General features: G+C 38.6%; 3 protein-coding genes across 3 annotated transcripts; 2 read left to right on the plus strand and 1 right to left on the minus strand.

The window, feature by feature from the left end:
• Window positions 1–315: 315 nt before the first annotated feature.
• On the minus strand, window positions 316–9,969 carry rbpms2b (RNA binding protein, mRNA processing factor 2b). The gene is made up of 9 exons (XM_043245168.1): window positions 9,833–9,969; window positions 5,508–6,025; window positions 4,096–4,173; window positions 3,727–3,765; window positions 3,432–3,494; window positions 2,769–2,919; window positions 2,186–2,337; window positions 1,387–1,458; window positions 316–1,273 (listed from the first exon to the last, which is right to left on the minus strand). Exons 2-8 carry the CDS (start codon window positions 5,559–5,561, stop codon window positions 1,393–1,395), a joined length of 603 nt encoding a protein of 200 aa, XP_043101103.1. The 5' UTR covers window positions 5,562–6,025; window positions 9,833–9,969; the 3' UTR covers window positions 316–1,273; window positions 1,387–1,392.
• Window positions 9,970–14,971: 5,002 nt separating this feature from the next.
• Window positions 14,972–18,503, plus strand: oaz2b (ornithine decarboxylase antizyme 2b). The gene is given in 6 exon segments (XM_043245701.1): window positions 14,972–15,152; window positions 16,499–16,571; window positions 16,573–16,653; window positions 16,811–16,986; window positions 17,598–17,683; window positions 17,897–18,503. Coding segments are annotated over 6 exon segments (567 nt in total). The 5' UTR covers window positions 14,972–15,132; the 3' UTR covers window positions 18,028–18,503.
• A 396-nt stretch (window positions 18,504–18,899) lies between these two features.
• Window positions 18,900–23,033, plus strand: slc25a44b (solute carrier family 25 member 44b). The gene is made up of 4 exons (XM_043245700.1): window positions 18,900–19,052; window positions 20,088–20,751; window positions 21,354–21,481; window positions 22,189–23,033. The coding sequence occupies exons 2-4, from the start codon at window positions 20,127–20,129 to the stop codon at window positions 22,378–22,380; spliced, it is 945 nt and encodes a 314-aa protein (XP_043101635.1). The 5' UTR covers window positions 18,900–19,052; window positions 20,088–20,126; the 3' UTR covers window positions 22,381–23,033.
• The last annotated feature ends 4,431 nt before the right edge of the window (window positions 23,034–27,464 follow it).

A 27,464-nucleotide genomic window follows, 5' to 3' on the forward strand; every position in this document is an offset into this window, starting at 1 on the left:
ACTGCTCAGTAGCAACTTCAAGCAGGCAGCCCATTAAAAAAAAACAACTCCACACAAATACTACCATTTAACTTCCTCTAGAGGGCAGCACTTACACTGTTTCTTACCGTCTTGTCTTTACTTCACCTTAAATAGGTTTCATGTTGTTGTAAACCTGTTTGACTAGGACAAGTATATTGTGAGCATAATGAGAGATTTTAAAGGAAGGGAGACCATTTTCGGCTGCATTCTCTAACTTATACACCTAATTCCAGACGTTTAACCAGAGTCATTATACTCATGCAAACTGCAGTGCAATAAAAAGTACGCAAGGCATTTTAATGCATTCCCATTTTAATACTATATCATACAGTAGTATTTTTGTACACCAAACACTTTTTTTTTTTTAAACAAATACATTTCAGATGTCTGAATTAACCATGACTACACCCATTAAAATCATGCACCATTGTAGCATATCTTTATATTCAGAGTATTAACTTGAAACAGCAATTTCATGTTAGCAGCAAACTTGCTGTCCATATACTGTTAGTTGTGCCACACTGACACAGTCAAAAACGAAAGAAAAACAAACCAAAAAAAAAATTACAACTTAACCTCTGAAACTGCTAAGGACATAGATACAAAAACAAATGTCAACACAGAAAGAGTTATCAATAATTTATACAAATTACTTATTTCAATTGCACAAACTCTCCCCAGTCACACACTCTAGATCGAGGTCGTCTCATTTTATGAAGTCATCAGGCCCTCTGTGATGTGTTACAGTGGAAACTAGCAGGGGGGAAAACCATCTGGCTGTCTGGACATCACGTTACCCAAAAATAAGTTGGCCACAGTTTTGTACAAGCAACTTCAATGACCAAGCTACTAAACACAAGACAAACTGGACAAGGTTACACCGGTCATGGAAGCAACAAACATACTACAATGACGCACAGAGTTACGCTTCATGCCAAAACTAACATGCTCAATGTCAGCTTCAGTTGATTGTCTCATTTTACTTAGACCCAGAGCAAATCTTTAATGAATGAGAATTTAGTCTTAAATTCTTCAATACAAGAATGGAGGGGGAGCATCCATTAAGAACTGCTAAGGGGTACTGTACCATCTATACGTCTCATATTTTTGTGCTGTTGGCAATGATTTCAATGCAAACTCAAATTTTCTCTCACAGCCCAGTTCCGAAGGATTTACTACATCCAAAAACCAAAAAGTTCAAATGAACTGGACTGATTTTAAACAGGAACTGGAAGACGCCATTTCAAGAAACCTGAAAAAAAAAAAAAAAAAAAAAAAAAAAAAAAGACAAAGCAGTTAATATTATCACCTCCACTACTACTAATAATAAAATGTTGCATGGGAGAGATAATGGAACGGCATTACCATGTTTTAACAGAACTGCCGTGATTTCCATCCAGGCTGGGATGAGTCTGAAGTGGAAGGATACCAGCGCATCTATTTCACAAAAATAATAAATAAAATTAACACCTTTTAAAACACCTTTGTGGTTGAGCAAAGGAAATCTTAACTCATTAGCATTTAGACCCAAGCAGTCACCGCTGACAGTTGCTTTCTTTGAATACTTAACATAACTTGTGCGCCAGGACCATTAGCCTTTGACATTTAAATAGCCTCTACTTATCCGAGATAGAAAAACATGTTAGCATTGAGCAAAAGTCGCTCGTTCATGTAACTAAAAGTAACAAATCATTTCATGTTTTGCATGCAAGTCATCTTTTGGAGGTTGTCAAAAAGGTAAAAACAATGCAAGCATGCGTTAAGAAATCATCCAATAAGTCAGATTAAAAAAAAAATAAAATAAAATGCATATTTCAGTTTACATTTAAAAAAAAAAAAATTGAAAGCAATATACTGATGTATTTTTGCATTTATCTGGGAAAGATATTTTTTGGACGAATAGATGACTAGCAAGAGTTAATTTGTTGAACACCACATCCTTTCATAAATTACTGCATAACATTCATAATGATGAATCTGAACCCCAGTGAGAGGGAAAAAAAAAAAAAAAAAAAAAACCTCACTAAAAATACAAAAGAAACTGTCGTTACACAACAACTTAAATGAAGTGGGGAAGCAAATCAAGAAACAGGAAAAATACTAACAATGAGAATACAACAGAAGGAAAAAGGAGAGAAAAGAAAAGGGGTCAAGATGCCTTCACCTGAGCATGAAGTGCAGCTGCTGCTGCGGCGGCCGCTGCTGGGTAGGTGAAAGCCGTGTGGGGCAGTCCAGGGCTGAGCTCCGGGGTGTAGAGAGGGTAAGGAGACCAGGCCTCTGGAGACGCTGGGATCAGAGCTGCCCCTGTCAAGTCATCTGAGGATGGGGATAAGCACAGCGAAACATCACCTCAGGCCAGCTCAGAGCGTCAGACATGACCGAAATCACCACTTCAAAAATCAAGTGTTTGACAAACTGTTGAAATCAGAGACCCTCACACTTTACAAATGAACAAGAAGAGGCAGGAAACACCGATAAACGCTAAATACTGATACCTGTATGGTCTCTGGTCATTTCTGTGACTCGGAACAGAAGAGAGGTTGAATGAGATGTGAAGTGCTAAGGCTCAACTTAAATGTAACAGAACTAAGAGAAGAAGAAAAGGCCATTTGCTAAAAGACGCATGCATGTGGAGGTGGATTAGTTTCTTCTTGTGTTTTTCTAAGGTCTACATGTGTAGCTACAGAGTGTGTGTGCGCCTGTCTGTCTCTGCAGTGTGTGAACTACCGTGTCGGCCATGAACTTACATGGGTCCCGTGCTATGAAGTGCGCTCCTAGAGCTGGGTGGATATTTGTGGGATTCGGAGTGCCCATCAGCTTACTCTTTGCCATCTTCGTGTTGGCCTTAGCAAACTCTAACCGGAGGGTCTGCGGGTTTTCAGGGTCAAATCGAACCCCCTGGAGACACAAGGGGAGGAGGAGGAGGGACAGAATAATGGGGATGGGTTGTGCCTGCCAGACCCTGTTCAAAATGTGCTGTGCGTTTTAAGCTGGTGCCCACATGCAGTGAACGTTTCTACTAGTGAATGAACAGCAAAGCTAGTGGTTACCTAAACAGAGGTGGACACATACTACACGCTAAAAAGACAAGAAAAACACGGTAATATACCATAGATGGCTTCTCTGAATCATGGCGCTCAGTAACTTTTGAAAAACGTTTATGCACTTATTTGTAATGTATTGGAACGGATCAATGAATATGGGGCACAAACTCACCATGTTTTATGGTTAAATGAGAAATAGAAAAAACGGAGCTATGGCCTTTTGTCGTTTAAACTGCAAGTAGAAAAGGCGCGCATATACAGTAGAAGTCAATGCATCTAAACCACATCCAGTATGAACCTAGCTGGGAATCATCCAACAGTTTTTTAATAATTCAAGCCATTGCTTACAGATGGCCGGTTTCTTACGTTTAATGCATTTTTTGCCGCTTCAGCGCCGGAACGACTATCAAAGGTTACAAACCCAACAGGCTGGAAGAGAAAGAAAGAACAAATCAATGGCCACGGTGTCATTAATCACAGCAATGCAGTTCTTCCGTTCTTTATTATTAAAGCAGACAAAAATAATGCGATTACTGTACAGTCCTAAATTTAGGTTTACAATCAAAAAATAAAAATCAGGCATGACTGTAGCACAAGTGCAAAAGCACATGTTTTGATACAACACCGGCCTGGTCAGCTGTAACATCCAACAACGTCTCACCTGCTTTGATGTTAACTTGATAAGTGAACCCTCATAACCCTGAAAAGGAAAAGAAATCCAATTAGCAGCAATGTGGTCACATGCTTGAAAAGGGAAGAAATTCCTGTTGCACTCCCCATAAGAGGCCAACTCTGTCAGATAGAGACATTTACCGCACCGCTAACCTGTGCCCCTGGAACATCACCGCCATTACAATTCTTACCAGTCTAAAACTCAATTTAGAAACTTGATTCTTCCTCTCCAGCTAATTCATTGTTTCTGAGAGAATTGAGAGTTGCTTGGATGACCATAACAATGAGGTGCTGAGCCATACGTAGGGTTCACCAAGTACGGTCAACGAGATTTACCTTTTAAAATATCCGTTTTTACCTTAAATGGTCGAAACAGCAGATACAGCTCACGAGGTTTGATATCCGTCGGCAGCCCACTGACAAATAGAGTTCGTACCTGGAAAAGATAAGTAACGAAGTCAAACAGCTAATATATTTTATAGCGTGAAAAAAAAAAAAAAAAAAAAAAACACATGATAACACTAATGGATATGATTTAAGACAGAACAGAAATAACGTGATTAAAGACCCTTGGAATGCAAATTTAACATTAAATTTAATAAAATTAGGTTTTAAAAAGCCTGGCGGTATTACACTGTAAATTTCTGTATTTTGAGCAAGAGAAAAACGCATTTATGAACACGTTCGGCTAAATGGCTACAGAAATAAATACGTATCCACTCGCTTTGACTTGGTGGGAGTTTCAAAGCCACAATGGACTGCCAGTGAAAGAGCGATGGACAACACTGCACAGCGTGACAGCACTTCCTTCCTCTGACCCACAGCAACAACACAACACCGTTCCTCGGCCCTCAACTCTACATCTAACGCTGAGCGTCACCTGTATGTTCTAAAAATCATTTAAAAAGGTTCCATTTAAAATGAGTTGCTTCATGTCGGTCAGGAAAACTGATTATCCAAACAGTCGCTAGTGATAGACATCCACAATTTAAATAGAGGTTTCAAAGTTAAACTGTGTTTGATTATGTGTATTATTTGAGACGCTACTCATGAATGGTTCATAATGGCAGCAGTGGCAATTTAATCAAATTTAAAAAAATAAATAAATTTAAGAGGGGAGGACAAAAAAAAAAAAACTTAAATGTCACGTTTGTTGTGATAGATAGGTAGATAAAAACATGCTTTGGTTAGCCACTTATTTAAATTTTTTAACTATTTGCATTTTTAAAAGCAGGTTTATAAAAGGAACCACAAAACGTTAGATAAATCACTGACGCTCAATTACAAACAACTCGGTGATTTTCGCCCTTTTCCGAGACGGTTTCAGACAAACTAAGTCACTTCAATCAACCGAGAGGCTTCCAAACAAGTACTACAGAAAGTCCATAAATTTTAAAATCATAAGAAATTGGCCAAAAGTGAAACAAAAAGACAAAAATCTCACACATGGCGCAATTTAACTCCCTAAATGTTTAAAAAGGAAACGCCATTAACATACTGCTCAACAAAAACACAGCCTAATCTTTCAAAAAGGTAAATACGTTGTCATTAATTTCACGCAAAATTAATTTTTATTCTGAATTACTTGCTTCAAACCACCCTTCAATTCTCCTTACTTTTCCCTGACAGCAAAAACTTCACGGAGAGACGCTGAGGCTCCCCTCCACACTTTAAAACTAAAAGTTTAAAACTAATTTACACGGACCCGGACAGTTTAGCTCTTAACATACCCGTTACCTCAGCGACAACTTTAAAACGCCAAACTCTCACCTCCTCTTCAATGGACACGTTGTTGTTTGGCTCGGAGTCAGACTTGATACTCATCTTGTGCGTAAACTTGAGACACCCAGAAGTTTCGTGTTTTCCGCGTCCTGAAGTGCGACTGGATGCTGAAGGCGATCCGTGCGGGACTCGGCAGAACTCGTGCGGGACGCTGAGGTCGTGTCAGAAGTGCCAGGTGAACCGAAGACGCGAAGGTGACTCGGTGAAGACAAGTGCGGTGCGTGGTGGTGGTGGGGGAGAGAGAGAAAAAAAGAGAAACGGCGGTGCCACCTCACATTTACCTCGTTTTAAATGTTAAATTTCAAAGAAAGCGGAGCTCATGGATAAAACCTGTTCCATAGTTGACCTGCTCGCCAATTAGGTCATCAAGTGAGATGGGGCAGGCTCGAGAGCGGCGTTGCAGCTGGTGGATAAGCCAACCCCTCCATTAGTGAATCATCGCCTTCATGGGAAAGTACGGACCAATTGGAACGGCTCCTTTTATTATTGGAGACGTCTCGTATCAACTGCATGGGCAGGAGGGAGGGGAGTAAATAAATCAAAAGAAAGAAATGGCATATTAATTTGTTTACTCCAGAGACGCGAAAACTTCGCAAAACTAGCTTGAAAGTTTCCTTATGGGCGGCCGTTGCGAAAGGGTCAGGGTGTAGCCTATACATCCTCTGTTTGTTTGCCGAAAAACTGGGCATTCTAAAAATAACCCTGACATTTGAGTGCATTTAATTACGGGAACATCTGTTTAAAAGGAAAGCGACTCGACTTTAGACGCGGCGAGAAGCAAGCAATACAGGGAGCCGTCTATTAAAAAATGGGCCTGTGCTGTAAAGCTCATAAATTTTATGTTGGGCTGTTTGCACCTTCAGTCGGCCTTCTGTCCCGTTTCCTGACATTGTGTAGCCGCACAAAGTAAAGGAGCTTGTTGAAGCTGGTGGGGCGCGGTGGGGGTTGAGAACTTTTTTTTGGTTGTTTTTTGTAGCGATTGACCTAGTGTTGTTTTGTACAATCTGTCTAAATATAGACGGCTTCTTTCTCGCCAGGCCTCTCTAATTCCATTGTACATAAGGGAACTATGAACTATTTATAAATCCTACAGATGTTTATACACCGACTTGCAGTTTGTTTGAGGGCCTGTCTTATGGTGACTGCTCAGTTCGGTTACAAGCTCCGAACTGGACGTGTTTAGTGCTTTAATCTACTAACAAATAGTTTGGAAAAGCATTTGCCAACAACATTAAATGAAACGTTGACCGCCCTGATGTCGGTTTTTCCGTTAACACTCATTCTAATAGCAACCTATGCCTCTTGTCTTGTTCTCAGGGGTTTAAAAATAAGTCAAACACAGCACAGGGGTACACAGAGCCAAAGATGATTATACAGTAGACAGACTGATAGACGTATCAGTGCCAGGCTTTTAAAGAATGACAAGTGTACAGATTGGCTGAGTGCAGACATGCCATAGCCAGAAGGGTGCTGGCATTCATCTGACACATTACACCGCGAAGCCGCATTCAGACCAATGGTTTTAAAAAGTATTTTGTCTCATTCTAGTGCTTTATAAATCATAGAAACGCAACGTAGTATCATAAAAGTTACACTGCGGGTTTTTTCGCCGTATTGCTAATCGACATCCCGTTTCGTGTCATCTCCTTGTTAGCGGTGAGCTCCCCAACACAAAGCCTGTACAGTGGGGCCAGAATGCTGTGATGAGGCCTTCATGTTTTATTGGAGAAGAGCAGGCCCATTGTCCCAAAAGCCACCTCAATCCACACTCCTCCTCCTTACGCCTCACTGGCCCCGTCCCATCGCATCAGAGTCATAGAGCTCCACAGCACTTAGCTTGTGTTCCCTGTGTCCTCTGTGCCTCACTGCATATCCAACATTTACTCCAGCGCTCCTTCTTTCAGCTCAGAAGAGACATTCAAGTCTGAATGAGGAAAAATATTCCTTTTGGAAAGGCTTAATGACACATAAGTGGCGACATTATTGAGAGATTTTTAGTATTTTATACATGCTGTGATGACCCTCAGTGATGCATCCACATTAATAGGCCGCATATATCATTTTTTTTGCTTTTTTCAGCAGGATTGCATTGATGTAAAAGATGGAATACACCACACAATTTTTTTTTTTTGCCCTAATTTACAGTCTGGGTGAGTCACCAGTTGGCAAAAAATCTGCAGAATTGACAGATGCATATGTTTTTGTGAGATTTTTTTGCTTCGGAATATGATTCCATCTAAAACATATTTGCCATTTTAAAACAACTTTAGAACACATTGTTTTCTTTTATAATACTTCTCTGAGGATCGGTTCTCAGGTTCTCAGTTTGTTGTATTCGGAATGACTTTAAAGTCTGGTAGTGTGTGATCCGTAGTTGTTCTTTCTAACCATTTACAGACAAGTGTGTGATGCAGACCGTTTTAAAATCTGTTTCATAGTCTATTCCAGTCTTAAGGGGATTTCTCCATCAGACTGAAATGCTCTGGTTTTAACTCCTTCACTAAATAGGCAGCGCACACAGACATTGGTGAACATATCTCCTTACTGTAAAATCAGCTTCATACCCAACTGGGATGTGAACTGCTCTCAGCTTCAAGAAACCTTCCTTCTCTACACCAAATGCCTAAAACGCAATGTCACCACAGTTCATTGCCTCATGGTCAGGGACATTTTTTGCCACTGTAAAAACAAACCATTGGCGTAGAATCTCTTGAATAATTGTTGATGCAGAGCTGGATAAGACAAACACAAACAGAATAATGGTACACGCTGCATGCATCAATACAGTCTATTTCCTGTTTACTTCTTGATGGCCTCTTTTGCTTCTTAAAGCAATGAAACCTTGTGACCGAAGGATATTATTATGCCCTTTAGCTTTCTCTTGCATCTGTATTCTCTTGAACTGCCAAGTCAGAGTTGACAAAAGCTCTTGTGTTAATCCGTCATTTCCTTTATCAGATGCCATCTGTCTTTTCTTATATTAAAGCAAACAACTCTATGAAGACACCCACAAATGATAACAAACGCTTTAGTTACTTCCAAGCAGTTAGAATATATTTTAAGTTAAAAATAAGTTTTTTGTTTTTTTTTGCTCACATATTAGTTAAAGTTTTAGTGTATCTCCTTGATTAAAAAACTATTTATTTTATGTCCTCCCTCATATTTTCACAAGTGATCCCATGTTTCCTGTTTAAATTTGGAAAATGCACATAAAAGGTTATGCTGTTAAAACAAAGGGCAACACGTTCCCAGAGAGACAAATTGGGATCTGATACCACGGAACTTACATAAACATTCCATGCATTTAGGAAATACAATCCCAGCCAAACTCTTTGTTAAATAAGGAACATCTCGTGAAGACTACGTATAATGTAAAAAACAAGAACTGAAATAGTAAATACTCTGGAAACTGGATGGGAACATTGAAATTTGGCTCTGTTCCTTGTGCCTAGACTGGCTGCCAAACAGGACAAATTACAACAAACTCCCAATGAGGCTCTTCAGTGCTCCATCTCAAATAATTGGGCTTAGCTCATACTGAGAGAAGCAAACGTGAGCTACTGTGTATTCACACAAATGACAATTTGAATGAACTGAGGCCGTCCAATGTTAAAAGACAGTATGGCTATCTTTAATACTAATAAAAACACGATAGTCATTAAAATTATTGTTCAAATTAGACAGTAACCTAAAGACAATTTTAGGCTGGACGACAAAATGCAGAAGAATAAAAACTCTGACCAGTTCTCCATAAGGGTTTTGGAAGTGTGCTGTGCGGAGCCTCAAAAAAAGTTCAATCGATAAAATATTTAATCGTGTATTTTAGGTCATATGCGCAACATCCGTGTATAGATTGTAATCAGGGAAGATGCCATATGAAAACAAGGCTGTGAGGGAGAGGCTTAAAGGAACACTCCCCCTTTTTTGGAATTAGGCTCATTCTCCAACTCCCCCAGAGTTAATAAGTTGAAATTTACCCTTTTGGAATCTTTCAGCCCATCTCCAGGTCTGGCGAAAACACTTTTAGCATAACTTATCATAGATCATTCATCCCAATTAGACCAGTAGCATCGCATAAAAAAAGATATTTTTCTTATTTAAAACTTCTGTACTACCGCTACAATCCATTGGGAACGCCGCACTTCTGTCTTTCAGAGAATCGCATAGTTCAATATAGTACTACCCCAAAGTCTATGCGCACAGTCTAGTGAGTCTTACATCTGACTGCACAAATTAAAGTTTTTGCGGCAACAAAGTATTGAAACTTGATTTTAGGGAACAGTCATCATCGGCAAGGCTTTTTTAAGACTTACCATCAAGCACAAACAGCTTTTGAGACCCACTTTTCTGGTGGCGCAAGCAGAACTTCATATAGCCATTTTAAACCTCTCACACAGCGCAGACTGCAAAGTAGAACTACAGAAACACAGAAAAACCAGCCAAGAGGAACTGATCTCATCAAATATTAAACAGAAGTCGGGGGAGTGATTCAGTGATGCATGGGGCTGTTAAAGGCTGGATAAGGGGCGTGCATGATGGAGCTAAAGTGGGCCAATATGCATACGTTAAGATTTACCTTCTCAATACGAGATATGAAAGCAACAGTAAAAGTTTTATAATCACAAATGTTTTGGTACTGACTCACCATTTGGTATTCCAGAACTGTGAACATGTTGTGAGGACTTACTTTCATTTTTTTTTGATATTGCGCACATTACATATTCTATTGAAACTCTTATATCTTCTCAGCATCAGTCTACAGTAGCTCAGTTTAATCAGTGTTTTTTGTAGACGGTGAGGACAATCACATGCAATCGCTATAAATCAGACTTAAATACAACAAGGCACTGGGCATTACACAGCTGTCCATCACATCTATTAAAGTCTGTCTCAGCCTCTAAGAAAGATGAATATTTCATAATGACCCTCCCTCCTGTATGGGCCTGTCAGCTCCTGTTCTTTCCACAACTGCACAACACACTCTCTCTGGACTTAAGAGGACGGTACAGTTTGCATTATTCAGACGCTCCATGCTGTGCACTTTCTGTCGCTTTAAAAAAAAACGGGGCCATATGGGATGATAAATAAAGCAGCCTAAATGTAGCCATACATGTCGGAAATCAGAAATGTGCATCTTGCTCTATTGCCAGTACAGCTTTGAAACTCTGCGCTCGTACAGGACTCAGTGTTGACTCAGCCGCAGAGAGGAAAACTGCAAGTGGTAAAAGTTTTTCAAACACAACCTCGCTCACCCTTTTGTTGTTTACATAATATGGGACACAGTTATGCCCAGAGAAGTGGACACAGTGTGTGTGTGGAGAGGTAGGATTAAGAATGAGGAACAAAAGGCCTATTGACATCAAATGGTTGACAGGCCGCCAGGAGGACAGCTGCTTGCTCAGGTCAAGCAGTATCAATCAATGTAATAATAATAATAATAATAATAATAATAATAATAGAATTCAGCTAATATGAATGTTTCTGAGAGTAAATGGAAACAAAATAGTTGTGATAGTTGCAATGTTTTTCGATTAGATAAAAGGTAATAGGTTTAGATTAGGTAAAACATTTTTGTGTCAGCTCAGAATATTTTTTGTTTTAATTAGTTTTCATTTTTATAGATTTTAGTTTTTGTTAACGTTTTATTAATTTTGTCATTTTTAAAAGTCAAACTAATTGAAAATGAGAAGTGAGTATTGTAATAAGAACTTATAATTATTGTTTATTTTGTCTATATACTTTCAAGTTAGGATAATAAATATTTTGGCAAACATGTTTTAGATGGAATATAGGAATAAAAGATAATGTATACTTTTTTGTTCAAGATAATAACCTTTATTGGAATTTATTTAGATTTTATGTAAAATATTTATTTTATATATTTTCTTTTGAACTATTTGATATTGTTGAAAACTATATTCAGAATAACTGTAACATTTTTGGAAAATGCTTTTAGATTGTGATCTCTCCAATGGAACATACGCATTTAAATCACCGGCAAGCATGTATTCTGATTGCTGTAAATAATAAAAATAATAACAAATTTGAAAAAAGTTTTCAAACTTAAAAAAGAGAATATTACAGTATGTTATTATTTTACTGTACTGTTACTATTTATATGTCTACTTAAATATGTTTATTTCAATGTCATTCTTGCAATTTCTTTGTCGACATTTGTGTAAATCGTTTTCTAGCTAAATAGCTGTAAATCATGCACCTTTTTTTCAGTGCGTGTTTATGCGTTTAAATCGAAAGGACAGAGCTTATGACACGGGCACGCTTAAAATCAGGCTCATCCGAAGTTTTGTATAACTTGTCCTTTTCAAGCAAGCCTAATGTATAGACATACACCCTCAACTGTGTCCCCCCTCTCTTCCTCGGCGGGCAGTATTTGGCAGTGTTTAGAGAATGGTGGGGGTAGGCGATGTCACCCATGGGCTGATGTATACCACCTGCCTTGGCCTCAGCCTGACCCTCTGCCGCCCCCACAGCGGAGGCATTCCTCAACCTTCCAGAGTCATGTTTGTACTGAGGAAGATTAGACAACCCTCCCCTTAGACTGAGCTGTGCAAATGACCAGCCTCCGCTTCATGCCTCTTTATCTAATGAGGCCAGTCTGCCCTGCCAAGAGCCTCTTTCTCACTGCCATACTAGCAGCAGGATCGTGTTATTGTATTGAGTCATTTTGTGAGGTCATATCATTTTGAAGTATTAGACAGGGTTGTGTTCTTATGCTGATTTATGTAATATAATCACCAAATGATTTGATTAACGTGTCCTATTTAAGAGAAACTAAACCTACCCAGCAAACCAGTAAGCAAAGAAGACAAACACCCTTATCGCAGTCATTACCTCCCCACGCATCTTCAAACAATAACAAAAAAAAGAAACCTCAAACTGCGTATTTGATGACTTCCATTTGGAGGATTCATGATTTGATGTAAGATACATTTTTTATGAGAGCAATGCAACGCAAGGACAGCATTGGTATTATATTTTGTATACATCTCTCTCTTTTTAAATACTATTTGCTGTTGAGTTGAGACGTAAGCAGAAATAAAAGTTTGTGTTTCAAAGAATTATTCTGGATGATCAACAATTCAGTTCCCTTATGTAATTTCGGTGCAACACTCAAATAGGATCAACATAGGTTGTTGAATCAACACCATCTGGGACACATATACAGTGTCAAAGATTTTTCATGACCTTTGGTGTGAACATGTGATTAGAATGTGATTATGTGTGTTTCTGATTGGTTGAGCTGTGTTCAAAGCTATTGTGAAATACTCTACAAACCTACACCATTGTTTATGTCTGTGTTGTTTTAAATATTGTCTCACTGTGTCTTATTTACGGTTAAACCTTTTCAAACTAAACATGCCTAAACTTGCTTACACTACCTCCCTTAATCATATTTCTACCACTGACAATAAATTAAAATAAAGACAAATTTAATCAGTTAAGTATATGTAGGTGAAGTCAAAAATAATCCCAATTTTGTTTTAAAGTGCATCACAAGAGCTCCTAACTTTAGATCACATGATCACAAACACAAATCACTTCTGTCACCAGTTTGCAATTCGCCAGTTTGCGCCCTATTGGACCGCTCCAGGAACGTAGATGCGGCCGCCATGTTGGAACGGTCATTCACCAATCACCATACCGTAGATTCACACAGAGCCGGTGAGCTGTATTGTGGTATCTTTCGAATATTGATTACTATGGTGAAAGACGTCAAGTCAGACCGCTATAATATGGTAGACCAAAGACTATGGAATATTAAAGAGAATGTGCTTACGTATCGCTAATGGTGTATCTAGGTATATATGTCTATGTTTCTAACCATAGACGCTCCATTGGACTACTTCAGGCATGTAGATGTAGCCGCCATGTTGGAACGGTGAATTCCAACCGAATTTGAATTTAATTGGGTGCCAAAAATGGGTGCCACCATTTGTAAATTTTATGGGCATAGCCCATAGTCTCATCTGCGTCCTTGGACACGACGCCAAGCGGAGCGCTTGCAACCCCTTCAGCCGTGATTTATTCACGATGCAGCACTTCCTCGGGTACCTTATTGCGTTTATAAAACGGTTACCACGCAATAAAAAGTGTTAAAACCCTAAAATATATGTTTTGAAATTCGTTAAACGCAGTCCTTCCGCTAAAAAAAGAGAATGTTCTAAACACGCCTCTCATCTAATGGAACAGAATCGTTTATGATCTGCTGCATATATAACACCATATATAATATGTTCTCTCACACAGATTTTTATCTCTAAAAACGTCCGTATTTTAGTTTCAGAACAGACTGCTTCGCGGCACAGCGCGAGATTGCGAGCATCATTACAATGTAAACTAATGGACATACATAATCATACCTGAAACAGAAAACTAGTAGATACAGATACGTACACACAACATAACTTCGCATAAGAACGTTTATGAGACGGGGAAGGGCGTGTTACAAAAATGAAAGATGAAAAATGTAACACAACGCCAGCAGGGGTTACGTGCTGTATAGTGTATAAAACACATCTGCTGACCAATCAGAATGGAACTAACCCTTGTAGTTTTAGTGAGAGATCCGTAAAAGTTGCATTAACAATACTATATTTCTCTCTGGTAATTTTACAGATGCATGAAGACATCCTCAGATAGCAAGATGTCTGTTAAAAATCCCTTGATCTGGAAAGCATCTGTCAGTTTTACATACATTCTAAATCATAAACACATCTAATAGACGTCTGTTTGACATCTAAAAGGAAACGTCCTGTAGACGTATTGCAGATGAGCAGACGCTATCTATTCGACGTCTAGCAGAAGTACGTGTGCTACCAGGGACTGAACCATGTCACAATAATCACTGGTCTATAGCAGCACGCGTTTCAATCACGAAACAACCTTAGAATGTGAACCAATTCAGTTACATGCACAATCACCAAAGCAGTATAAAAATATCTATCTTTATAATTTACTGATACTGCTTGCAAAATAGAGATTAGATAGATAGATAGATAGATAGATAGATAGATAGATAGATAGATAGATAGATAGATAGATAGATAGATAGATAGATAGATATTTTCAAAAAAACCTGGACTGACATTTGCACTAGAGAGAATGGAGTGACAGCGGAGGACAGGATTGAGATATTAGGATTATTGCTTCATCTAGTGGTGATGTTATGACATAACAAGAGACGTGAAGGGAACATGTCGGTCAAACTGCATTCATAATTTGCACTTATTTATTGTAACTGCCTTTAGCCTCAATCCTTCTGTAGACGTTAGAACTGAAAGCGATCCTGTAGATATAAGTAGCCTATACGTCTTTGACACAAATGACTCTCCAAAATATGTTCTGTTTTGTTTGTTATGTTATTTGTATATACGGAAGAGGGAGGGAAAAGGGGGGGGTCACAGTTCCCTCCTCCAATCGGTGAATAAACTTGGGGACTGGAGCAGAGCGCGATGTCTGTCCTCCTGTCCTCCTGAACCGATGAGGAAGCAGCGCTTGATCCACTGGAGAGGGCGCGCGCGAGGAAGCAGCATCCTAGCGTCTGTTTAAACTCGTCAGGATAACTCACCCGAATCCGTTACAGGGAAAAGAAATGATCAACACCCAAGCGAGGTAAGCAATATTCGCGTCGTTTTCTTTTCTTTCTTTCTTTCTTTCTTTTTTTCTGCGATTAGGTCAGTACTCGAGCCGATCAGCTCAAACACATATATATTTACTACATATGCTGGCGTTCGTAGAAATCGTCAGAGCTGGAAGACTCGATTATTGTCTACCTCTTTTTTATTTGATTTTTTTTTTTATTGCATTAAACGTGCATTACGTCCAACTGAAACGCGTTGGTGTTCTGCACAAGAACTGCTACCTGTAAATACGGCACAGGGAAAAGCGCATCTGGTATTCAGATGAACAATACGCGATGGTTATTATCTGATTTCCAGTGTCTGTAAATCAAGCAGCTGTCATCCTTCGCTATTACCAAAGAGACTCGTTGTTCCATTTTTCGAGTCGTGACGGTGTAGAGTACATTATGTTCTTACATCAGCAGTAGTTCATGCCCAGGACCGCGCATTTGTCAGATCGGACCTCTTTTATACCATCGTGCTGTCTGGTCGTTACGTTTATTTTCTGTATTTTTTATTTTTAAAGTTTGTAATGCAGCACTGTTTCTCCGGTGTCGAGCAGTTTGCACGATTATCAGACAACCTCGCGTTACGTAATGCTTGAGCTCGCTACGCGTCCTATATATATATATATATATATATATATATATATATATATATATATATATATATATATATATATATATATATTAGAACTGATAAATCTGTAAATGTGTAACTTAACATGTATAGTAAATGCAGGTAGAGTACCAGCGCTATTCAACACTGAAAATTGCAAATTTGCATACATTTCTAGTATAAAAATCTAAGCACTGGATGATGTACGTTTCAAAAATGTTATATTAGAGTCAAGTGTTTTTACAGAGGAATTTTTATTTTTCACTTGGGTATCTAATTTTTGTCCCATTCACAAAAAAATGCATAGAATGCCAGAAAACACTGCATGCTCACAATTTATTGGAGGAATAAAATATTGTATATAATCAAACATATATATATATATATATATATATATATATATATATATATATATATATATATATATATATATATATATGTTATATCCCTTTAGGATATTGTGAGGAATACAAATGTAAAATTTGGTGTATGTGTTTGTTGTATGTAATTGCTACCAAAGTGGAGATTTATGGCTTCGGTTTTGGAGAATTTTTTTTTTTTTTTTTGCAAAATAGCCTTTAAAAATATGTATTGTAATTGAAATCTATCGACATAAGTAGATAAAGTGCTATAAAAGGAACACTTAACGGTGTCTTTTGTATGTTTCCTTTCCACTAAAACATTTTATGAAACACAAAGTTCTGTCCTGTGTCTGTGCAGAGCTGTACTGGTGGATTCGGCTTGTGTTCTCCGCTGGGTCAGGAGGCAGGCTCCAGGGCCTCAGTGGTGCTCCTGATGCCCCTCAGCCACAGAGGATGAACACAGCTGAGCAAAGCGCGAGCAGGGATCTGACTCAAGATGTGCTCCTTTACAAGGTGAGGCTGTCACAACCTCGCAAATAAACATACCCTCAGTGGTCCAAACCATAAACAGCGACTTCTGTCCTTCTGTTATGACAGGAATGTGTCTTTATTTAAACTTTATTTAAGCACAGACCTGATTTCTTCATTTCGATGTCGTCCTTTCGTACAGGATGGGAAGTTAACGGTGAAACAGCAGGTGTCCTCACTGGACAGCGAATCATCCGTTCTGCTTTTTCAATATCGGCTAAGTGAGCAGTTGTCGTGGACTATGCAGACTGTGCTTTCCGGCCGTAGCCTCTTTGTTGGTTTACCAAATGGAGAACTTCTCAAAGGCACCAAAGAAGGGTAAGGGATTAGCGACTAGCATGGACTGAACTGTAAGACCTATTTTAGCGAAAAGACGCCGTGAATGGAACACTAAACCCCGCTGCTGTCACATTAGGTTATACATTTTTCAAAACCTGCTAATCCTGGCCTAAAAGGTCTTGCGTAACTACTTTCTGCGCTCTCGCTGTATCCCAAAAGGGACAGATTCTTCACAGCCAAACACGTTTGATGATAATAGTGGAAGCGTCAACATTTGTACCAAGGCAGTTGACTCATATTACCGAGATTGCAAGAAAGTGCAATGCACAATATGTGCCACTGCTGGACAAATAGAAGCTCCGGTTCCCATAGAAACAGTCAGTGTCCTGAGGCTGGACCAAACTGAAACACACGCTTTATAACAGCAAAAGAAACTACATTTATTGGTGAGTTTGTCAGGATTTATTACCGATTTGAATTATTATTATTATTTTTTTTAAGTGAGTTTGGCCAGCACTTTTTAAGATATCAGTATTTCCCCATTCGAGATAGTCTTGCATGTCCGAAATAACCAGGAGACATTGCAAGCACTGGCTGTCCTTAAAAGGGAATTAGTAAGCATGTTTTCATTATTCTTCTTTATACTGAAGGCTGACTGCTGTTTTGGAGTTTGCCGAGGAGAAGCTGAAGATCAATCATGTATTTGTGTGGTTCATGAAGAACAGGCCTGATAAATGTAAGTTCGGGATGAGTGCTTTTGATTTGCTGGAAATGGGTTGGGTTGGTTCTCACAGTCACGGTTACAAAGAATCGCATTAAATTACACCTTTCTTAATTATCAGCTGTGTTTTAAGACTTTATTGAGACAACATCAATCACAGATGTTGGCATAAATCTATAAAACGATGCATTATTGAGCAATGCTGACTTCTTCTTGTCTCCTCCACAGTGCTCCTTACCAGAACGTTCTGCTACCTTGGCTTTGAGCTTGTAAAACAAGATCATCTAATAGCATCCATTGCAGGAGACTTGCGTCTAATGGTCTACACTATACAACAAACTCACTCGTCGGAAGAATGACTGCGAAACCTCGAAAACAAACAGAATTCTTGCAGACTGTTGTTCAGTCCACTGATTGCAAAATTAGTAAACAGTAGTTATTGTTGAACACTGACATTGTAGAGGGGCATTCAGGGTAACCCGGTAACTGAAAAAATGTGTAAAGTTTACCCTCTGAATAATTTAAAGAGACACACCTTTTTTCGCACGGAACATTTAAATGTGTTTAAGTGTCAAAATAGCAATATAACTGGTTTGTTGTGTGTGTAAGCGGCCGACAATAACTCACATATCATCTGTTATATTTTGAAGAGTGATTCTTGTGCTTTTTTGTGGATGAGTTTTATCGAACACTTTTTATGACAAAAACTAATGATGTAATCCGAATTATAGCAACACCTGCATGCTGTAACGTGAACTTGTATTGCACTCAACGAATGAGTAATTGACGTGGTCTCTCAGTGAAACTACAAATAAAACCAAGTTTAATAATTGAACATACTCGAAATTTGAATTAAATTGAGCCCAATATACTCTTTACAATCAGATAATGTTGTTACTCATATTTATTTATATCAGTTTGCTGTATGTCTGTTTAATTTTTTTAAGTATTTGAGGTCTTTGAGTATTGAAGTATATCAAGGTCATTTGCAGAAACAATGGTTTTATGGATTAGAGTTGCTAAATAGACTCTCACCTATATGCACACATTCAGTTAGCTGCCATGCTTTTATAGAACTATTATAAAAATAATTAATACATTATTGAATAATCAATATCATTAAATTAAATATTTAAAAATTAAATATGGATTTTGACACCGATGGTATTTCTAACGCTCCGGTCGATGAACTTTAACCTTTAATAGCGAGTCGGATCAGAGAGCTGTGATTGGTCGGTTCCGCTGAGTGACACCGCGTCATCACCGATCTCTACCATGTTCACTACTCAGTGATCGTCTGTGGCTGCTGCTACTGTCCCGTCCCGGACATACACACCAGTGTCATCCTAAATATGGCATATGCCTGATTCATCTCTGCTGTACGGTAAGACGTCGACCGCTGTCGATCAAGTTTAACCGATCTGAGATCACAGATGATGAAGCGGAGGCTGCTGTCCATTCAGCCACATGAGAGCTTGCTAACTGACGTTAGCCGCTACAGATCACGCTATTAAAACGAACAGACTCCTGACAGACTGTCACCTGTGTGCATTTACAAGGCAGCTGAAGTGGTTTATTTAAAAGTGATTCGAGACAGCAGTATAATGTTACAGAGACAGTATGAACAGCAGTAACGTTGCTAGTGTAAGTTACAGAGAGCCAGCAGCAGTTAGCTCCGGCATGTAGACTCCAAGCTAATCAACAACACTGACTTTATATTGAACCGGTGGACTCACTAAATGTTTTAGGAGCTAAAGTGGAAACGTAAAGCCTTAAAATAATAACTTGGTTCACCCGGAAATGATGGTGTAAACTCTGACATCATGTATCGTTACTTGCATCGATGTCAGTCTATTTTCTTTCTTTTCTGGATCTTAAAAGAAGATGTTTCAGAGGTTTCGTAGTGGTTTTTGGCCAGTGAAAGTCAACGGACACCAAAGGCGTTTGGTTATTAACATTACTCAAAATACTATCTTTTGAGTTCAGCAGAGAAAAGAAACCCGTAAGATGGTGTTGGGATAAGTACGTTTTTAAGAGTTAACGTTAACTCGAATTCTGAATTTGTTTCTTCTCCAGGGCATGTGTATTTTTACAGACTAGTTCCTTACATTTAGAGTAGCGCAAGCTCAATTTCTTATCACATCCTCGATTTAGTTACTGTTGATCAAAGGGTTAGGTCACAAAAAAGAAGAGAAAAGAAAGTTCAATCATCGTTTACTCGCCTTCTTGTAATTCTAAACCTGTATGACTTTTCTTTGTTTTGTGGAACACAAAAGATGCCGCCTAACATCTATTTTTGTGTTCTGCGGAAGCGAGAAAGTTCAACAGGTACGGTTTCAGCACGAGGGCGAGTAAATGAATGTTCTTTTTGGGTCAGCCGTCCCATTAACACGTGCATCGATGTCCTGTTCATTTCCAGGTGGCCTGGTACTCATGCCAGGCGCTAAAGGCAGGAAACATGCAGCAGAAGCGCAACATTCAGATCATAGAATGGGAGGACTTGGACAAGCGCAAGTTCTACTCCTTTGGGGTCTTCATGACCATGGCCATCCGCGCCACGGTCTACCCGGCCACTCTGATCCGCACCAGGCTGCAGGTTCAGAAGGGGAAGTCTCTCTACACTGGGACCTACGATGCCTTCCGAAAGATTCTGAGAGCTGAGGGTCTGAGGGGACTGTACAGGGGCTTTATGGTGACCACGTTCACGCTCATATCAGGGCAGGCCTACATAACCACGTACGAACTGGTAAGGAAATATGTCTCCAACTATTCTAAAGACAATACGCTGAAATCACTGGTGGCGGGAGGCTCGGCGTCGCTGGTGGCCCAGAGCATTACGGTTCCCATAGACGTCGTGTCGCAGCAGCTCATGATGCAAGGCCATGGGGAGCATCTGACACGCTTTAAAGTAAAACCCAAAACGGGAGCAAAGCACTCGGTATTTTTCGGCCAGACAAGAGACATTATCGGGCAGATATTTGCTGCCGATGGCATCCGTGGCTTCTATCGAGGATACGTGGCGTCTCTCCTCACATACATCCCCAACAGCGCTGTTTGGTGGCCGTTTTACCACTTCTATGCAGGTAAAAGGTGTTATAAGCACCCTCAGCATCAAAATAAACTGTACTTTTTTTATGCATTATTTCATGACAGTAAATAATTTTACATTGTTACAGATTTTCTATTTCAAATGAGTGCTGTCATGGTTTCCACAAAAATTAAGCGTCACAATGGTTTTCAACATAAATAATTTTTGAGCGCAAAATCTGTGTATTATGATGATTTATATATTTAATAAATCATATTATTTAATGAATTAAAGGATTGTATGTCACTGATAGCTGCTGAAAATTTAGCTTCACTTTTTTTTCTGAAACAGTAAAATAAAAAACTTTTTTTATTCTAATAATATTTCACAATATCCCTCTTCTTACTGTAGTTTTTATCAATAAATGCAGCCTTGGTGATAATAGAACACATTTAAAAGGTAGTCTAACATTAATTTGCTCAGTTTAGTGGCAGATTGTGTGTATATAGGCCTATATACTTTGAATCTTTGTGTTTTCATTGATAAAATACTGTTTGATGTCGTCTTGGTTGGCAGTCCCTCTGTCTCTTTAGGGAATGGTAATGTCACCTCTTTCTGAAGCAGCCGAAATGTAAAGTGCTGTTGTTGGTTCCACAGAACAGTTGTCTAAGATGGCTCCCAGTGACTGCCCTCATCTAGTGCTGCAGGCAGTAGCTGGACCTCTAGCAGCTGCCACTGCCTCCACTGTCACCAATCCCATGGATGTCATCAGGGCCCGGGTTCAGGTGATTACCTTTAAACACAGACGGCCGATAGGTATAGCTGACGTGAGTGTGTACATGTACAACAAAGCACCGTTCACTGTCAGACACCAGCTTGATACGTAAAATGAGGTTAAGGGAACACGCTGCGTTTTTAGAAATAAAAATGTAACTCCCCTAGAATCAAAGAGTTGAGTTTTACCGTTTTTGAATCCATTCAGCTGAACTCCTTTTAGCTGCAGCTTAGCGTACGTCACTGAATCTATTCTTACAAGCATAGCAAAACAGCGGAGCTCCTTGATTATTACGCCGGAGTGAGAGTATAGTTCCTAGATATATCAGCCTAGAAAGTTTTCCGTCAGTCTTAGCGCACAGTGCAACTTTAGAAATGTCAGGTTTTAACTAGGAAAAATCTCTTTGGTCATTTTTGAGTGTAATGCTAACAGTTTAATCATCTATGCTAAGCCACAGCTAAAATGGCTACCCGGAGATCGGCTGAAGGAATGAAAAAAAAACAAAACATTAAAACTAAACTTTTTAACTCTAGGGGGGTTGGAAAATGAGTCTATTTTCAAACAAAAGCGTCATGTTCTTTTTAAATGCAAATGCAAACAGACACAAAATAACTAATTCGATGTATAGTCAAGTGTAATTCTTTAAATTTGTATATTTTTTATTTTACCAAGTATGAATAACCAAGTATCTATTTTTTTTTTTGGTGGGGTGGGCAGGTGGAGGGCAGGACATCGGTCATCGAGACCTTTAACCAGCTGATCAGAGAGGAAGGATTCTGGGGGATGACCAAAGGCCTCTCTGCTCGCATCATATCCTCAGCGCCCACAGCAATAGTCATGGTGGTCGGTTATGAAACTCTCAAAAAGCTCAGCTTGCGTCCAGAGCTGGTTGACTCCCGACACTGGTAAAAAGAGGTTACAGTGTCTGTCATCTCCCCTCCGTTTCCTTCACTCCACCTTATTTTCCATTTTTGCCTTTTAAATCTCCTGCCTTTGTGACGCTTCAGTGCTGACTGCTTTCGGGTGATTCTCAAATATAGTTTTTAAATGGCTGACAGCGGCACTGAAATCGAGCTCTGAGGTACTATGTGTCCGTGGTGGGAAATGCTGCTCAGGTTTGTAGTCGTTTAATGAGAGGCACAAGGTTTTCTTGAATGAAATGCTAAGAAGTATGTGTGATCTAACCGATTGAATGTTTTAGAAAAAAAAAAATGTGTTTTGTGACTTTAATTTATTGCTTGTTGTATAAATGGCGTTTTAAATGTCTTCATTCATTGATTTTCTCTAGAGTATAAACAATATTTCCTTACACACAATATATTTTTATTTAGATAAATCGCTTTATTCAACGGTCCCCACAATGGCATTTTAGCAGTAGTATAGTTTATATTGTACTTTTAAGTCTTTCATGCGTACCGTGTTCACCTCCGAATGTTTTTTTGTTCTTTTTTGAGGTGTTGGGATGTTTTAAGATGCCAAATGTGAGGGAATATTCAAGGTAAACATGTCGAAAAGTTGTTCCTGACAATTGTAAACTGATTGTAAATATATCGAGTTCTATATTTGTGTGTGTCCTTCAATTTTTACTCGCTGTTTTTCAAAAATTTCTTCCGTAAGTGAGACTCATGAGCTGATGTTTAGCAGAATGTTTGAGCGGTTTTATTTTTTTCTTGAATACAATGAAAATAAATGGCTATGAGGGGCATTTATGCTCTAAAAGGGACAACTTAGCATCACCATGTGCTTCAAAATAGCTGTACAACTCGCACAAAGTTAATTATTTTCAGGAGTGTAATCTTATGCAAATCTTTCCTTCTGTGAAGTATACCGTTTTAGATATGCTGCTACAGTTTTCAGAAGAAACGAGAGAAATAATGACGCAACGTTAATTTAATGGTAAAGTATGCCTTTGAGAACGTCTCATGATGCAATGGGAGTAAATTGTGGAAATTTAACCGAGTTTTTAAACAATAACCCTTATATATGCTGTCTGTGAAGCAATAAATGTACCTGTAAGTGTAGCTTCGACGCTGTAGCCGTCTCCTGAAGGTAAGCTTTCGGCGCCCGTTGGCTGTGATTCTGCTTCTCGCCGCTAGGGAGCAGCCACTTATAAAGAATTTCGTCTAGTTTTGCTCAATCGTAGATAAACCACGTAAACCTTTTCATGTCGTACTAATGATATATTTAGCGACTGCTGCTGTTCTGAGGCGCTTTACTCGCACTTTCACTCTAATCCCGGCTACATCAGAACAACAGGATGGACAGCATAGCAGTAGTTTAGCTTTGAGTACTTTAAACTTGTGTATATAGAGGAGTTTGTTATTTTCGTCAGTATCAACAAATGAACAGTTGATGGTAGTGGAAAAATAATGAATCAAATGTACAAACTCGAATGAAAAATTGAGAACCTACTCCACAAATAGGATGTGAGAACTATATATATATATATATATATATATATATATATATATATATATATATATATATATATATATATATATATATGATGATGAATCAGAACTTTGTCCTAAAACCGAAATATGCTCTTGTCTCGTGACAACTTTGATGAAATCCACTTCAGATATTGACTACTGGCCTATGTGCGTGTGTTTTAACTCACAACATTGACATAATTAAAGTACATTTTGTCTGTAAAAGCATATGTAGTATGTAAAAGCGTTATAGTATGAATTATACATTATATATTCAGTCAAAGGGGAGGGCCAAAGTGATTTTAAGTAAAACAAAACGATATTTGTTATTTTTAATTCACCTCCTAATCAAATGGCACGAAAAAAGGTATAAGTAAGCCTCATTTTAATAATTTGGAATCAATTAATATAAAAAATAATAATATGTGGACAATTTTATAATATATGTAATAATAATAAGCATTTCTCTAGATCTTCAAAACTTATATTTTTGCCAAACAAAATGTTTAGAAAAATCAGTACAGGAACTGGAAGAACCGTAAATAGCATCTTAATTTGGGGCTGAATGCACACAGAAATGAAAACAATTTTTTTTTTTTTTTGCAGAGATTTCAATGTAATTGTTGAAAACAATATAATAGCTATACATTCATATAGTAGCTATAAATACCAAACTGATATGTCTTCAACAATGCAGCAGAAAATGAAAGTTGACAAAAAGACTGAGTTTGAGAAGAGTATATTCATTAGTTACATTTCAGGGCAAGTGCGCTGCCCCCAACAGTGTGTTTGTCTTTAGGCAGCGGAGATTCTTTCTGCTCTGATTTAATGATTAGTGCCAGAGCGGTGCTTCTGTAAAGCCCGAGGTTAGAGATGAGACAAATGTTTCCCTGTAGCTACATTCGTGTGATGGTTTGTTGCGCTTCAAACTGAACTTTGGGGAGGGGAAGATATTACTCATTCAAACTTTACATTTCAAACCTCAAGTTTGCTAGATATCATCATTCCTTTTCTGTCGGTGGGAAAGCTTTGAAATTTGGATGAATCCGCTGAAGCGTGAACTGATCTAAAGGGAAAAACAACTTCCCGAATCACAACAGTATATAGGTTAAAACTTAAAAAGTTCAAAATTGATTTGCTCAGTCGGGATGCGGGTGAAACTGTTTCTGTTTTTATACCGAATGCCATAATATAGCTGAGAAAAAAAAAAATTGGGATAGTTAATGCACTGAGAATAAATAAGAATGCGGCATTGCTTCTCTTACATGATTCACCCAGCCCGAGATTTTAAGCAACGTAATTCAATCGTAACGGAACAATGTCCTGCTATCAGTGCGTTTGGGGCAATATTTTGTGATGGGGAGCGATGTGCAGCTGTGATTAACTAGTGCTGTGATAGGGCCTCAGCCCTCAGGCCAGGAAAGTGCTGCCAATGATCCATGTCTCAGCCAAACACAATGGCACAGACTTCATCACTGCCGCCAAAACCACTATCTTACACCCGCAACCGCTACGGTCCACCGAAAAGAGCATTACTGTTCCTTCCCATACTCACATTTTATGAAAATACATTGTTTGTTTTTCTTAGGTTTGTATGTAACATTTTTTATTATTATTCAATTGTATTTGCTGCATTTTTTTTATCATAACGTCTAGTTACATTTATTAAGAAAACGGCTTTAAAAAACCTGTAGCATTTACAAATTGGTGGTTACGCTCACACACAATTGGTGGTTACACAATATAGTCCCGTGAACTAACAATGAGCAGTATGATTTACGGTATTAATCTTTGTTAATGTTAATAAAAAATACATTTCTTCATTGTTGTTCAAGTTAGTTGACGGTGCGATAACTAATGTTACCGTGTGCAACATTTGATTAGCAAAAAGAGGCTGCATCCAACATCGCATGCTCTCTGATTGGGGATTATATAGTAAAAAAAAAAAAACATGTAGTATGAATAGAATCTGGACACATTTATGAAGCCACTGTCACGTGACCTACCAGTTGCGGTTCAGTCATCACGGGATAGTAAAGTTTCCATTTGATGCACACTTCAGAATCCTGCTGGAAGTAGTGCATCCTCTGGGTTTTTTCACCTACCGTTGTACGATTATTGTATTTTTGGAGGAGAAGCTAATAGAGCAGTAAGATTGTTCACTGCTCATACTAGTGTAGTTACTTAATGCTAACGCATGAAACCTTGTTACTAAATTTTCTTTATCCTAATTGAAGAATGCTGCTGAGAGAAAGGTTCGGTGATAAGCAGATGGGAAGCTCGCGAGCTGAGGTCTGATGACTCAATCGCTGATTAGTTTGAGGTCAATGCAGATAAATGATCAAGCAAACATCAGATGGACTGGAGTTTGAAGCCCCGCTCTTCATAGTCAGACGCCCAGGGCATTGACGCACGTCGTCCCTCTGGGAGTGACTTCCATTAGGTAAATTCTAAATGAAAAATGACGGAGCATAATGGATGCCCTAACGAGTCTGGGGGTCTCTATATTCCGTGATATCAGCGGACAGGGTGTTGTCACACAGGGCTGTGTCTCTTTTGCAGAGCTGGACGTTGATGGATGTTCTCCATTAGTGTATGTCGATTGGTGATTTGTGATTTAATCTGGTATGACCTCAAACCAGGTCCATCTGCGCTCTTAAAAGTAAAGGTTGCTGAAGGGGGTTTCTCAGCAACGTCATAGAAGAATACTTTCTTGTTCCCTGAGGAGTCTAGCAGTGAATGGGTCTTAAAAAAAAAGAAAAGTGTGAAGGACATTTAAAAAAATCAAAAGATCCATTTTCCACTATAAAGAAACTTTCATCAGTTCCGTGGATGTCAAACATTCTTTTTGGAAACATGATGCCATTGAAGAACCTCAATATTTAAAAGTGCAAGTCTTTTCTTAAAAGAGCAGGAGACAAATACAAAGATGCATACGAACAACGCTTATTGCTCTTGATCTCAACCTTTAGTAATACATTTTTCAGATTCAAAGTTGTGTGTTGTGAACTGATATGAACAGTTTTATTAACCAAACATTACATAAAAATATTACTTATTATGAATTTGTGTTAGTTAATATATTACCATTAATATAAAGTGAACAAATTATAAAGTGTTATCATAAAAAAAAAAAACTAATATATTTTTATAATATATATTGTTATAGCAATTATGTGCTGAGTAATAGTGACTAACAAAACGTATTATATAAGGTTTGATTTAGGATAGTTCACGATTATTACTGTAGTAAGTGCATATATCAAGGAAACTGTAAAATAAAACGTTAATGCTGTAATTATATGCAATGCACTACAGTATGTTAATGCAACCTTTCTGCATGTTCCTGAGAAACAGCGGTCCTCCACATCATGCTCTTGGCAAAGCACAGTCTATTTCATGGACCACACATTGGCACATTCACCGGGGCCTTATAAAAACAAAGGAGAGAAAAGATACATTCACACACAGCAACATCTGAAGGCCCATACCAAATCAATTGATTGATGGGACAAACGGTGGCTGATGAGGGTGCGCAAGCGAGCGGATGGGTCCGTTCCT

The sequence above is a fragment of the Puntigrus tetrazona genome, chromosome 7, assembly GCF_018831695.1.
Source record: "Puntigrus tetrazona isolate hp1 chromosome 7, ASM1883169v1, whole genome shotgun sequence".
Lineage (NCBI taxonomy): Eukaryota > Metazoa > Chordata > Actinopteri > Cypriniformes > Cyprinidae > Puntigrus > Puntigrus tetrazona.

Bases quoted from the DNA above. Each gene is read 5' to 3' on its own strand.
- rbpms2b (XM_043245168.1), bottom strand. From the start codon at position 5,561: ATGAGTATCAAGTCTGACTCCGAGCCAAACAACAACGTGTCCATTGAA. The intron at 3,495-3,726 runs GTGAGACGTTGT...TTTCTCTTCCAG, and splicing joins TCAAGTTAACATCAAAGCAG to CCTGTTGGGTTTGTAACCTT. The intron at 2,920-3,431 runs GTAAGAAACCGG...TTGTGTCTCCAG, and splicing joins CGGCAAAAAATGCATTAAAC to GGGGTTCGATTTGACCCTGA.
- slc25a44b (XM_043245700.1), top strand. From the start codon at position 20,127: ATGCAGCAGAAGCGCAACATTCAGATCATAGAATGGGAGGACTTGGAC. The intron at 20,752-21,353 runs GTAAAAGGTGTT...TTGGTTCCACAG, and splicing joins GTTTTACCACTTCTATGCAG to AACAGTTGTCTAAGATGGCT. The intron at 21,482-22,188 runs GTGATTACCTTT...TGGGGTGGGCAG, and splicing joins TCATCAGGGCCCGGGTTCAG to GTGGAGGGCAGGACATCGGT.